At 42.4% G+C, this 14,650-nt stretch overlaps 1 protein-coding gene across 1 annotated transcript in view; it reads left to right on the top strand.

Moving 5' to 3' along the window:
- Nucleotides 1-992: 992 nt before the first annotated feature.
- Nucleotides 993-14,650, top strand: part of swap70b (switching B cell complex subunit SWAP70b) — a 35,470-nt gene continuing 21,812 nt past the window's right edge. Inside the window, exons 1-3 of the mRNA XM_083763726.1 lie at nucleotides 993-1,136; nucleotides 4,610-4,750; nucleotides 12,589-12,762. Of these exons, the coding sequence (XP_083619852.1) occupies nucleotides 1,041-1,136; nucleotides 4,610-4,750; nucleotides 12,589-12,762 (411 nt within the window). The 5' untranslated portion in view covers nucleotides 993-1,040. The remainder of the gene's footprint in view (nucleotides 1,137-4,609; nucleotides 4,751-12,588; nucleotides 12,763-14,650) is intronic.

The raw sequence follows: 14,650 nt of genomic DNA, 5'->3' as shown, positions 1-14,650 counted from the left end.
CATAACACAACATTTTATACTGTGTTACAGTGTTTGTGCTTGACACTATGCGTGAACAACTACGCCAAATCCATAACAGTATTGATAACCACAACAATAACAGTTCAACATCAATACATAATTGGCACTAATCCTGTCTATTCCTACAGTTCCGTTCACAGAGCTACAGCCACCTGCTGCTATGGATTACTGTGGAGCTGTGTTGTAGTGGTCAGGTTTAAGTCTGTCACATAATCGCCTAAATTGCAATAATAATCGAGGTTTAAGTCTGTCACATAATCGCCTAAATTGCAATAATAATCGAGGTTTAAGTCTGTCGCATAATCGCCTAAATTGCAATAATAATCGCATAATCGATTTCATGTTGAAAAATACTTTTTCTTAAAAAAAAGCTTGTAGATAGCTTCCTTATTGTGTGCATCCATCCATACTTCAAGTCACATTTGTAGCTTGGTGCATTCGTTTTCAACCAATGGACCCGCACAGGTCCATTTGGTTTCATTTAACACTCGAGTTCAATTATTGTTAAACAATAAACATAGATGCATTACTTAAATTACAAGAAGTCTACACAAATTAGACAATGCTGAAGAATTGTTATTTTGATCAACATCTGCTGTATTATCTCCTAATGGTTCAAACATCAATAGGCTACAGCGTGGAATTGTGGACATTAAAATCTTATCCAACGGCAGCAAAATATTATTTAGTTTTGTGTCTGAGAGGCTAAATGTCATGGTGGTGGTCCGTGGCTCAAATCATGCTGTAGAATAAATAATGGACCTTGACATGAAAAGGGTTGAAAACCACTGGCTTAGTGTTTTGATGTGTTTTTCCCCGTGCACACTGAGTGGAGCTACAGCACTTTGTCTTGAATCATCATCATGCCAGACACGCGCGTCATGTGACACTGCTGCTATTGTAATGTCTACACACACACACACACACACACACACACACAGGCGAGTAGTTCACTTCAGAATCACATCACATTAAGTTACACCACGGGGGAGAGAGAGAGATAGCTGTTATTTATTACTATGGCTCTGCGCGACGAACTTCTGAAGTCAATATGGCACGCATTTACTGCCCTCGACGTGGACAAAAGTGGAAAAGTGTCCAAATCACAGTTGAAGGTACGTTTTTTTTATACAATTTTTTATATCCTCATTTTCTTTGGAGCTGCGGTGACTCCGGTGAGCAAGCAGGACATTCTTGTGTGTTCAGCTGCTCAACTCAAGAGTCTCCACTTACCTGAAACCTCAAACTTTATCCTGTTCTAGACACATTTCCTCCTGCATCCTGATTCCTGAATGTCGCTCAACACTTATTTCAGATGAAGTGGTATGAAACGGCTGTTGATAGGCTACTACTTATGTTTTGTTTTATTTGAACTTTTCTTAATATCACCTTTTTATTGTATTTATTTTATAGTTGGTCAAAAAACACTATAATTTATTGATATTAATTAGAGTGGTCGGGTCGCCTGTCTAGATCTTAGAGTAGGCCTAGGCCTATATATATTTATAACTCTATGGTCTAGATGACTTCAGGGATGGATATGGTTATTGGTTAATAACTCCACTTGCGTTGTAGCCTATACTGTTAAAAATCACACCGTGTGAACTGTGAAGTGAGGGGCGCTCTTATCATCTCATTCTGTCCAATCACAATTTGCGTCCTCCACTGTTGTCTCCAATGTTTTAGCTGGCCATTGTCAATGGCATTCAATCATTCAATGTTTGTGTTTACACAAACACTCAAAGCTGGCCATTCATTATCAACGGCATTTAATGTTACTTTACTCAAACTATCTTGACTGTGAATGTGTTGTTTTTTTAGTAGCTACAGGGAGTGGAATTATTAACTTTGATTTACCCAGATGTTTATCCAAAACAGCCATGTTTTACTTAGTCTTGCAATTTCTGTCCGAGAACCAGCATAATGTAGGCTACTAGCCAAGTAGCCTATTATGCTGCTTTTTGGTGACATGGATCTTTCACAAAAATGTCTGACCTCCAGTGGTTTGTGTGTAAAAGGAAATTAAATAAATATATATATATTCTGTGTAGTTCAGGGCAGGCTGAACAAGGTCATGCCTTACTTCCTCTTTCTTAGCTAACTTTAGACTATGCAAACAGCAGTGCTGCTGCTGACTTTACAATACTTGAACAGCACAAGGAATGCGAATAACAGCCCATTCTAGTAGGCTATTGTCTCGTGTGACCAAGGAGACACACCACATGAAGAAGAATGACTTGTGTTGGTACCAGGCATTTGTCATTAAAGCTACCCTTCTTGAGTAGAACTTGATTAACAGCCCAAATGGCTGAAAGTTGAATATCTTGTTTATGTGATGACCCAGTAATAGAAGTTCAAACAAACAAAATCATTGCTGAGAGGGAGACCGTGTAGGTGAGAGAGACGGTAGGAAAGCTGAGAGGGAGACATACAGTGCAGGAGAGACAGACAGTAAGAAAGCTGAGAGGGAGACAGTGTAGGAGAGACAGACAGTAGGAAATCTGAGAGGGAGGCAGTGTAGGAGAGACAGACAGTAGGAAAGCTGAGAGGGAGACAGACAGTAGGAAGGCTGAGAGGGAGACAGTGAAGGAGAGACAGACAGTAGGAAAGCTGAGATTGAGACAGACAGTAGGAAGGCTGAGAGGGAGACAGTGAAGGAGAGACAGACAGTAGGAAAGCTGAGAGGGAGACAGACAGTAGGAAGGCTGAGACGGAGACCACATAGTGGGAAATATTAAAGCTGAGAGAGGTTGGCAGAACTTGGCATAGGATGAAAAGTGGTGGCTTTATCGAAGGAGGCCAGCATGGGTGCATGTGGTTGAAAAGACATGGGCATAAATGACCACACTATTTCTGGACAGTGTGGACACAAATGCTTTAAGTTATTATTTTTGTGCATTTATTTCATGTGTATAGTGGAGAGAGACAGGGAACATGCAGAGAGAGAGTAGGGGAGTGACACCGACCCAGGGACACTGTCAGGCATTAGAGCTCATGTGGTATTTTCATTTCATGAAGTACAAAGTGATGATGCTTTTGTGTGGCTCAACCAGCCAGTATTCTATCCTGCCAAGTTGCACACCCACCTACAGTAACAAACCCAAAAGACTTGTCAAACCCGAAAGACTTGTCAAATCTGTCCCAGGCCAGAATATCACCTGATTTCAACCAACATACGTAAATTCTGCCCATGAATGAATCAGAGAGAGTCCGATCGAGGCCAACTAGTTCAGATCTGGCCCTGAATAAGCTATATTATTTCAACTGGTGAAGACGTCCTGGAAATGACGTAAAGACCATCCCCATATGGGCTGTGATCTGGCATAGTTCTGAATGTCATGTCATCATAACGTCATTTGGCTTGCCTGGAATAAATTGTGACATACTGGGTCTTAATGTAGCTCAAGGCCTGTCTTGCATCATGTCACCCTCCTACACCCCCAGTGGTGTGTCTGCTAATCATCCATTGCATGCCGCACACGGTGGTATTATGGTGTATATATACCGTCTGAAAAAACCTAGACTACAGAGTACAGACCCAATGATGTCTCATTGTCTCCACCAGGCCGAAGGCATGTGGGGAGAGTATGTTTTGCACTCCGTCCGTGTGTCCGTCCGTGTGTCCGTCCGTGTGTCCGTGAGCTGCTAATCTCGGCCACCGTTAACCCGGTCGATGCCACATTTTGCACACACACTCCCTGGATGCCAACGATGAACCTCTGCCCCAAACTTTCCAGAACGGCCTGTTATAGCGCCACCAGGAGGCCGCTTTGTGCAAAAAAAGTTTTTGCACAGTACACCTACAGATTTTGTCCAAACATCACGCAAATTGGTACACAGTCTCTCTAGAGCCATTCAACGAAACGGGTCTTTCAGATTTCTCAGACTCCATCCTGATTGGTTAAGATTGGCTTCCAAAGTTCACAGGAGTGCTCAGTTTCAAACAAAATGCTGCAAATCATGAACACATCGCGTGAATTCCGTGAAATTGTGCACCCACATTCCCACCAGGCCCAGGACGAAATGCCACATGAACTCAAGGTGAACTCAAGGTGGCGCTATAACTGGCCGAAAAGTGTTTTTACCTCTAACTGCACGGATCTGTGGATAACCTGGTGGAGACCTGTGCCCAGAAGGGCACTTTTTCTAGTTTCTGTCTCTATTCTAGGAAGAAGAAACATGTACTCACCATTTGAAAAAGACACCTACTCTTAAGAAATATTTACACAAACAATTCTAGCTCTTTTGTTTAGATGGTAACTTAAGATTGTTCCTCCTTTTCTGTCAATGTAGTCATGACATGATCCACCACATCATGTAACTTTAAAGTGCTTCATGAGTTAGTAATATCATTACCGCTTTGCAGTGATGCCTGCAAGCCCTGCATCCTTAGACTCACTAAATTGAGAAAGGACGCAATCATGTCACCCTCCGGGGGTCCTGGGATTCAATACTGTACTCGTACTGTACTCAAATGTCGTTGAAGTAGGACTCATAAAATGTCCCTGTGGGACCCATCTAAAAGACCCGGGACCCATCACATTATTGAAAGCCTATTTTACATCACTGCTTCCGCTTCTCATTACAGGTGCTGTCCCACAACCTGTGTACGGTGATGAAGATTCCACACGACCCTGTGGCACTGGAGGAACATTTTAAGGACGACGACGAGGGTCCTGTGTCCAACCAAGGCTACATGCCCTACCTCAACAAGTTCATCCTGGACAAGGTCAGCTAAACGGCCGCCACACGTAATGCTAATGGGGTATTCTTCTTCCCATTACAGGGTTTCTTTTTGGCCCGGCAGGTGAGCGAGATATCATGAAGAGTATATCATGGATAGAGGAGTATTGTGTTTTTGAATGTTGGATTAAACGTAACCATACCGTACGTAATTGGCTGTACAAAATGAAAACGACAGCCCAAAAATGTTTGAGTCCTCCTTCCTGTAGCAGTGTCCCTGTTGAAATATCCCCGAGCAAAATGATTAGTGGGTGTCGACATGAAGACACTAATGTGTCAGGCATGCCCGAATATGGAGTGTTGTGATGTCAGAACAGGCCAGCTGCATATAGGGAGCCTGGGCAGGGGCCCTAGTCCGACCGGGCTCAGCACTCCCTGTGGGGGCGTGGAACACACGTGTTGAATTTGAAGTCGGTGGGACAAACAGTTTGAGTTACGTGGATTACAGCCGTACACACACACACACACACACGTACAGAGACTTTGGTGCATTTATAGATGAGCCTACATAGATTTTAGACAGTGTAGACACAGTGGCGTGACAGCGTTGCAGAGCTCCAGACACTGATGCTGAATAGGAGGGAGTCAGTATAGGCCCATACTGACTGCCTCCCATTCAGCATCAGTACTATAGGGCATCGATTGAGGAGTTGGTGCCAGCTAGACCGGTCACCCTCTCCCATCATGACAACCACACAAGACAGCTGAGCTCACTGATGATTGTAAAGACCTGTTCATTTTCTTATTTCTTATATATCTTTGTGTGTGTGTGTGTGTGTGTGTGTGTGTGTGTGTGTGTGTGTGTTTGTGTGGCATTGCCAGACACTACGCAGTGGAAGAAACCACTTTTTTTGTTTTTTTAGCGCCCCTTCTATAAACAGCTTTTGTCCCCACACGTCTCAAGATTTGCCATTGACAATGAAAGGGGAATTCAGGTCAAATGTCCACTAAATCTTGTCCCCACACCTCTCAAGATTTGCCATTGACAATGAACGTAGAAATGACGTCAGAATATGACATAAATAAAACATCAAAACATTAACGCCATTGACATTGAAGGGAAATACGTTATATACGTTATATGTAAACGAGCAAATCAGCTAACCAATCACAGGCAATAGGCATTCTGATTGGCCAGAATTAACCAATCACAGGCAACAGGCATTCTGATTGGCCATTATGGGATGATGCATGATGATGTATATATAAATTAAATTACAACAGCACCTCTCATTTCATACAGGTGTGATTTTTTTTAATTAATCAATGCTATTGAACACCCTTTACATCTGTGTGTTGATTTTAAAAATCACACCCGTGTGATGTGAGGGGTACTCTTATCATCTATTGCTTCATTGTTAATGGGAATAAAATTTTGTGCAGGACCGAAATAGCCAATTTGCATGCCTACATATGACGTAAATTCTCCATTCATTGTCAATGGGAATTTAACATAAAAACTGATTTGCTCGTCTACATATGATGTAAATTCTCCATTCATTGTCAATGGGAATTGAAGTGCGTCCTCAGGTCTAAAACAGGGTTAAAACAGGTTTCTGCTTAAAGGACAACTTTAGTTTTTTTCAACCAAGGTTCATGTTTTAGGTTGTCATTAGAGAAAGTAAAAGATGAGTGTTAATTTTCTTTCATTTGCTGCTTTCTTTCGTTTTAGGGATTTTAGCTCTTTTTGACAGGGGGGGCGGGGGCATTCGAGCATGGGGCTAAATATGTATTTTTTTTACCAAATCTTTGGTGATTTATTTTTTTATTATTTACTATAGTCCTAATAAACCCCAGGAAATTACACCTGGCCACAGAAGATCACAGGATCTACTGAATGTGAAGGTAGTCTACTGGGGGAAGGCTTATACTGTGTGTATAGGCTCAATATGTCAGTTTTCATATTCAATAGATCCTGTGATATTTTGTGGCCAGATGTAATTTCTTGGGGTTTATTAGGACTATAGTAAATAATAAAATAATAAATCGCCATAATATTTTGTAAAAAAATACATATTTAGCCCCATGCTCGAATGCCCCCGCCCCCCTGTCAGAAACTGCTAAAATCCCTAAAACGAAAGAAAGTAGCAAATGAAAGAAAATTAACTCTTACCTTTTAGTTTCTCTAATAACATCCTAAAACATGAACCTTGGTTGAAAAAAACTAAAGTTGTCCTTTAAGCACAACTTTGAATATACGATAGTATTCCACAGCAAGTGCGTTACTTAATTCTTCCCTCTGACGCAGTGGTACTAGCATGTGTGTGGCACGAAAGTACTTTGCGTCCTCGAGGGCTCTCATCGCCACGAGTGACATCATTTTATTCAAGAGGTTTCGCTTTGAGAAACCGTATTATATGGGCAAAGGATGACGGCAAACTGCCCGCTGTACGGTGTAGGGACAAAGGGGTGACAGTCAGGGCATTCAACAACTCAGTCTAGGAAACTCCACCCTGTTTGTGTGTGTGAGGGTGTGTGTGTGTGTGTGTGTGTGTGTGTGTGTGTGTGTGTGACTGTGCTCTTATGTGCTGTTTAGAGCGGTTGTGGCTGGGAAGTCTGAGTGACCATCAGTGACTTATTCCACTTGACAGTCTCTTCAACTCAACTTAGACAACTACTGAGTATTTATCCAAACACTAGTTCCTCTGGGAGATGTAATAGATCCTGAGCCGTCATCTCAGTTTGATGTTAGGCTAATGGCCATGTCATCGACTCCAATTGTCATTAACAGAGAAAGGTCTCTATTGAGGATTATGATTGGACAGAATAAATCTGTGGTTCTCAACTGTAGTTCTTTATTTCTTTTAATGATATTTTTTTGCCTTTATTGATAGGATACAGTAATTGGGATAGGGAAGGGGGAGAGAGATAGGGAGTGACACGTGGCAAAGGCCATCGGGCTCGGGAGTTGACCCTGCGGCATGCCGTCTGTCTGGCTTGGCAGCCTAGGTGCCCAGACGGTTGAGCTAACCGTCCGGGCCTCAACTGTAGTTCTTTGAACCAGCTGGTGACCTACCTACGTTTGGGTTACAACCCACCCACTGAGTGCCCACTGGCCAAGTGGTCCAGGCACATGCCACATATAGACTTCGGCCTGAAAGTGCATTGCGTGTTCGAGTCCCGTTCATGACGACCTTTGCTGCATGTCTCTCCCCTTCTCTCTATCCCTCTTTCCTGTCCATCTTCACTTGATACTATCGATAAAGGCAGAAAAGCAAAAAACAAATCTTAAAAAACAATAAATGTTCACATAGTGATATTTGTCAGGTGAAAGAAGCGATGGTTTATTTATTGAGTAACGAACGCTCCTCTCAACCGACCGGTCTCAATCATAACATTACGTTACATACCATTGGGTGTCTCTAAAGATTCATGTTACCTGCTTCCTGTTACCTCTTTCCTGGTCATGTGACCTGAGTAACCAATACATGACAGCAGCGTGTGTGGCAGCCAATCAGGACTAGGTCCTCAGTATGACTAGGTCTGCTACATTTCATGAGCTTTCACTAGTCAGGTTTCACCTTTCTGTACGTTATTTTTGGGGCTGTGTGTTAGTCAGGCACGTGCACACACATAGATATCAAAGGGGGCTTCAGCCTCTACCCTTTTACTGCCCTCTCCACTGTCCATGAATGTAGCATTTACTATGGTGAAAGAGATGCAAATGCCCCCCGGCCATCCCATGCCATACCTGAAGGGAGCATTCAGGAGAATTGTCTTTTTCCAAAGTGCACAGTTGCACACATCATTTTGCGTTGAACGTATTTGTCGTCTGTGTCAAAATCCATGTCATGCGTCTTCAGTAGCTAAAGAGTGTGCGGTCACGCCCCAAAAATAGCTGATCTACAAGCTCTCAACTCGCGATCATCTTGTGAGCTTGTAGAGCGGTTAATTTACAGCAATGTTTTGCCAAAAGTGCCCTTTTAGGGAAGTCTGTCCCCTCTGCTTCCCTGACATCCTCTGCACGTCCCTGCTTTGTGTTAGTCGTTTGCATGGCTGTTTGATGTTCAAGTATTACGTTGATGGCCGTGTGGTCTGGCCCAACATAGCATAGCGATAAATAAGTGATCCATGAATGGCATATATATTATATACCGTGGAGAGACTAGAGACCATGGAATCATTTTGGAGCCTATGTGGTTAGCTGGAGCATTCCATCAAGCCAACTGAACTGACCTCTCATTAGCCCACCGCAAGCATGCTGAACTGACAACAATTAGAGCGTCGCAGTCCCGCCCCCGACGAGCGGCCCAGAAGAGAATTCCCCATTCATTTTTCCCATAGACGTTTCAGAAAGTATTTATTTAAAGGCCTTTAAAGCCTCTGACAAAGAAAACTCTCGTCATGACAAATCATGACTATAAACACAATGTTTTGGGCCGATCAAATAATTAGAAAGAAGAAAAAACGTAGTTACACATACACATATTTACATTTGGCATTACCTAAACCATATCGGGTTACGTTCCTGTTTTAGTCATCTGCCAAATCGACCCCACTTCTCTCAACTAGCATCATCAACTAGCATTTTTCACCAACATTCCAACAAAACCTGCAATTCCTGGGCGACCTGTGATTCCTGAAGTTGTTGTTTATCTCTAACTCTCTTAAGTCCACAGCCCGGCCTGTTGTAGTGTTAGTGTTAGTGTTAGACAGGGTTGTGTCTATTCAGTGAATTCTAATCAACGTGCTGCTGGAGCAAAGAGAGAGAGAGAGAGGAGGGAGAGAGAGAGAGAGAGAGAGAGAGAGAGAGATGCAGCTCCAAGCACTGTCGCAGCAAATCCCACAAGGCCCTCATTGTTGAGGTGGGCATTGGGAATGGGCGAGTGACATTGACGGAAGGGTGGGGGAGGGTAAACGGGCCACTCTGAGCAGAGAGAGACATATTAAACTTCCCATGGAGAGTTTGAAAACATGACTAATGACAAAAAAAAAACTCCCATATCTGTTGGGTGAAGTACAACAATGTGAAAACACAGCAGCAAGATGTGTGAGCTGCTGTGACAGGACTCAGGAGAAGGATATCAAATCCACCTTAAGGAATACAAATCTTTGTGTTTACGCTGTTTATTCCCTACACTGTTTACAGCAAATGACCTCGGTACATAGAAATACTGTTATATAAACGGAGCAACTAACTTTAATTCATTTACATTTGAATACATTTCTGCTACTTGTCGCAAATGTTTTTATACTGTGTGTAAGTGAATGCAAAAACACTGAAATAGTGCTGTCAGCTTTCAAAAGTATAAAGCTAACGTCTCCTATATGGATGTAAACTATCTCTGACAAAAAATGCACAATCTTTGTATAGTTTCACAAGATAGTATTATTAAGTGTCAATGTAACACAGCTCTGTTTACACCTTTATTTTATTCCTATTTATATTCAATATGTATTTGTACATACATTGTTCTATCTTGATTGTTTTGTTCCAGTTTTGCTTTGGCAATGTTAACGTATGTTTTCTCATGCCAATAAAGCTCCCTTTGAATTGAATTGAATTGAATTGAGGGGGAGAAGTAAGGATGAGGGACACTTTGAGCTGACTAAGAGAAGCATGCAGTGGCATTCTAAGCTGACCTTGAGAGAGAATCTGAGGTGACGTAGAGAGAGAGAGAGAGAGAGAAATAAATGTGAAAGGCACGCATGATTCAACTGTGATTAAAAAGTAGCTGCTCGTCAATAATTCACCCTACTGTAACAACAAACTACTATATCAGTGTTTATACTACAGCTGCGGTAGTATTGTTGATGATAGTCTGGACTGGTTGAGCCCCTGCTGTCGCTGACTCATTCAAAACCACACGTCTTGAAATGGTTACGCAGCTGATCCAGCCTGCAGGGATCAGACACTGTCTCAATCACGTAGCAATTTTTATCTCAACACCAGAGCGAGTCAGTGTGATATTATTAGAGAATATAAACACGATAGTGGTTCTTTCTCATGGTTGTGAATTGCATCTACTGTTGGAACATTAATGTGGATCAACAAATACATACTGGCACGCAGCAGGTGCTCAAACAGAGCGTAGGACATAATATAAACAATATTGTCCAACTGTGTTGAGCAGAGACACAGAGTGACACAGAGTGTCTGGGGAAAAGCATCAGGCAAACGCCTTAAAATGCAAATGTAACATCTGTGATCATTTAGAACTTCCCTTTATCATAGTTTTATCACATGGCAAGCTATTTATGGGCTTGGTGAAACTGCACCAAGACCAGTATAGTTCTCCTGAAGGAGAACTTTGGCACCTAACTAGTGTAGGTGCCTACAACTATAGTCCTACACACTTTCACTCAATTCAAACTTTGACATGTTCAGCATGAAACATGTCAAGTACATGTTAGAGTATTTCTAATGTTTTGTAGTTTCCGAATTCATCAATTTTGTTTTTATTGTCGTCATGAAATTCTCCTAGTCATGGTTTTGACTCAGTCTAAAGTGTGTACATTTTGGTTCTCTTCCTTGTCTTTCATAGTCAGAGTAGATCACTGATTTAGTTTGTGGAAGGACTGTTAAGATTCACCAATGTATTCACTGTATACACAGAGGGATTTTGAGAGCCTTCCTAAGGACATGTTAGCTCATTCCCGCCATGCACACAGGTGTACAGGAGAGACTCCAAGAAGCTGCCAGGACTGGACCCTTGACTTATAAAACCGGGTAATGTCCCGATTTGGCTCACATGCATATTGCATGCTAATGCTATACAGTATATGTGTGAACAACCAGCACCGGACAATGTCCGACCCGATTTCCCGTACATTTTCCACTGTTCATATGTGAAAGTGGCTTTAGACACATTATTTGGGGATACGTTGTGATTGGTGCCACAGGCATGAGATGTGCTGCTTAATCCACAAGCATGCACAGTCGGCTTGCCAGGAATCTCCATGGTGATGCTTGTTGACCAGGCAAAGGAAAGCACCCCCCCTCCCTCGTCCTCCACAGCACTCATTGTACGTTGTTGTGAAGAGCTTTCCTTTCTTTCTCTGCACTGGAATCTGTGCTCCTCAGGAACACAGTGGAAAATGTTCATCTCAATCATGTACACTTGTATCAAGTCTTGTTTTTCTACAACTATTCTGTCAGTATAGTGTTGGGAATTGGTTTGCTTTGTCATTGTTGTTGTAGTTCTAATATTTGTTCCCTGAGAGAGAGAGAGAGAGAGAGAGAGAGAGAGATTAAACTCAGTTTACACGGGTGTTTTTTGTTTTTATAGCACCATTCATACTATACATAGACTCAGATAGTGTCTTGCATATTTAAGGACAAAACAGACAAGTCTGTTGATTTCTTCTTTCTTTGACTTAAAGGTCCGCCGTAACACGAATAATGCTCCTGGTGTGTTATATTTGTTAATAATGTATAGTTTGTTTTACAAAATGGGACCTTTTATTAGAAACTATGTAATTTGTCCATTGGTCTTGCCCAGTTGACAGCGTTTATATGTAGTATAACAAACTCTTCCAGACTTCGTCAGGTCAATTACCGGTATACTTATACTTCAAGTATGGGTGGCTCCACCCATACTTGAAGTCATTTAGACCTGAGACCAGCTTCTACAACATGTCTAAATCATCTATCTAAATCAGGTCTATCAGCTATTTAAAGTGCTTAAAAGCCACAAGGTGACACAGATGTGTCCTCAGGTCTAAATGGGTTAAATGGACTGTAATTCACTTTGATAAAGTCCTGCTCCACGTGGCATTTGTACTGTAATGCCCCTTATGGTAAAGTGATCCTTGTGTGTGTGTGTGTGTGTGTGTGTGTGTGTGTGTGTGTGTGTGTGTGTGTGTGCGCGCACCCCACCACAGGCGAAGGACAACTTTGACCGGCCGGACTTTAACAGGATGTGCTGGACGCTGTGTGCCAGGAAGAATCTGGACCGCAGCAAGCTGATCATTTCTGACGATGACGGCTTCAAGATCTGGTGCATCTTCAACTTCCTGTCTGAGGACAAGTACCCGCTCACCATTGTCGCTGAGGAGGTGAGTTTTTTGCTCTATAGATGCACAGGAACATCTGACAGCATTTCACTTAAAGGGAAACTTCACCCTTTTTGCAAAAAGAATATATGTTAATGACGTTTAGAAGATGTAGAACACTTTCCTGGGGGTTTTTATGTGTGTAATATGTGGTTTTAGATATTTTAGATTTTAGCAGTGAGCCCATGTCTCTGACGTCATGGTCACTGGGCTCACTTACTTCCTGGACAAAATGTTATCTCAGTAACACAGCCCTCCTCCTATAGACGAATCCAGGAACGGGTCTCATGGTCGCAGCTTACGTATTTCCTGTAGGCGGACTCGACGTAGCTGCAGGGTTTAAACCCTCACCAGGCGCATCTCTTCCACTACAGTGAACGGTAGAGTGAGTGATGTTAGTTTAGCTTTGAAGTGCTCGTGTGGCCTTTTATAGTCGCTTCTTTTGGGCTTGTTTTCATAGACCTGGTTGCTTATTTCTCTCGCAAATTGGCAACACCGCCCTGACCAGCAGCAGCCTCCACTGTGAGGATTTTACACAGAGTCAGAGAGGTGCGCGCTGCGCTCAACTCCAATCCATTCCGTTTGGTGTTATAATAATTTATAACTTGTTTGTAAAATTAATGAGGGGAAGGGGAGAATGTAATCCTCATGTAACCCCCGTTACAACACCCCCGTTACTGTAATCCAGATTACACATTTTAAAATGTACTCTAAGACGTTACAGTTACGTTTTTTTTTTACTCTGATTACAGTAACGGATTACATGTAATCCGTTACTTCCCAACCCTGCTTATACCTCATACTTAAATGCTTAGTATGGAGTTGGAGCAGCCATAAACTACACAGGTTCATCTCGATGTTCTGGGCATCTTTGAATGCTAAGATGTGTTAGTAAAAAGCAGGTAAAAGAGGAAAGTTTGAGGCAGACTAACATCAGTCACTCTGCCGTTCACTGTAATGGAAGAGATGCGCCTGGTGAGGGTTTAGACCCTGCAGCTACGTCGAGTCCGCCTACAGGAAATACGTAAGCTGCGACCATGAGACCCGTTCCTGGATTCGTCCAAGGACTGTCTAAAGAGGACAAGAAGCGAAGACCGTAAGGGCGCCGCCATGTTGCTCACATGGTGCTCCATGGAAGGAAAGAAACATGCGCAGTTGAGACCAAGGAAGCTGAACGAGGAAGTGATGGCTGCATAAAGCCCATTGCGCATGTTTCTTTCCTTCCATGGAGCACCATGTGAGCAACATGGCGGCGCCCTTACAGTCTCCGCGTCCCGTCCTCTTTAGACAGTCCTTGGATTCGTCCAAGGAAGCTCTGAGAAGGAAGTGAAGTGGTCACGTGACTGGGCCATGACACTTTCATGGACACTTTCATGGGAGCCAAACTACCCGGAAGTTTGGCAGAATGCATTGGAGTCAATGAGAGCTCAGTGACCAGCTCATGAACAAACATTATTTATGAATTATTATTTATGAGACCTTTTGTAAAGTAATCACTTCTGGAAAATAACAGAAGACATGTAACACATTATTGTCTGCTGTGTTGATATTCAATGTGTACACTGTGTAATTTAATCTCTATAAAAATAGAGCTAGATATTTGGGAAAACGGAAAACGGACAGGAAACGTCTCACAATACTTGGTGCGTTTAGATTAGAATGGTTTATGGCATAAACCATTCTAAACGCACCAAGTATCGCAATTTCCTGTCTGGCAGCCAAATATCGCGATATTTCGGAGCCAGAAACGATACCTGCTGCTGTTTAGATCCTCAGATAAAATTATTAGAGCTGGGACTCGATTAAAATAATTAATCTAATTAATCAGAGGCTTTGCGATTAATTAATCTAGATTAATCGCATTTTAATCGCATATATCGCAATATTCAAC

Source organism: Protomyctophum parallelum (assembly GCF_964188405.1).
Source record: "Protomyctophum parallelum genome assembly, chromosome: 4".
NCBI lineage: Eukaryota > Metazoa > Chordata > Actinopteri > Myctophiformes > Myctophidae > Protomyctophum > Protomyctophum parallelum.
The sequence above is the reverse complement of the archived record's forward strand: the minus strand, read 5'-3'. Positions and strand labels throughout refer to the sequence as shown.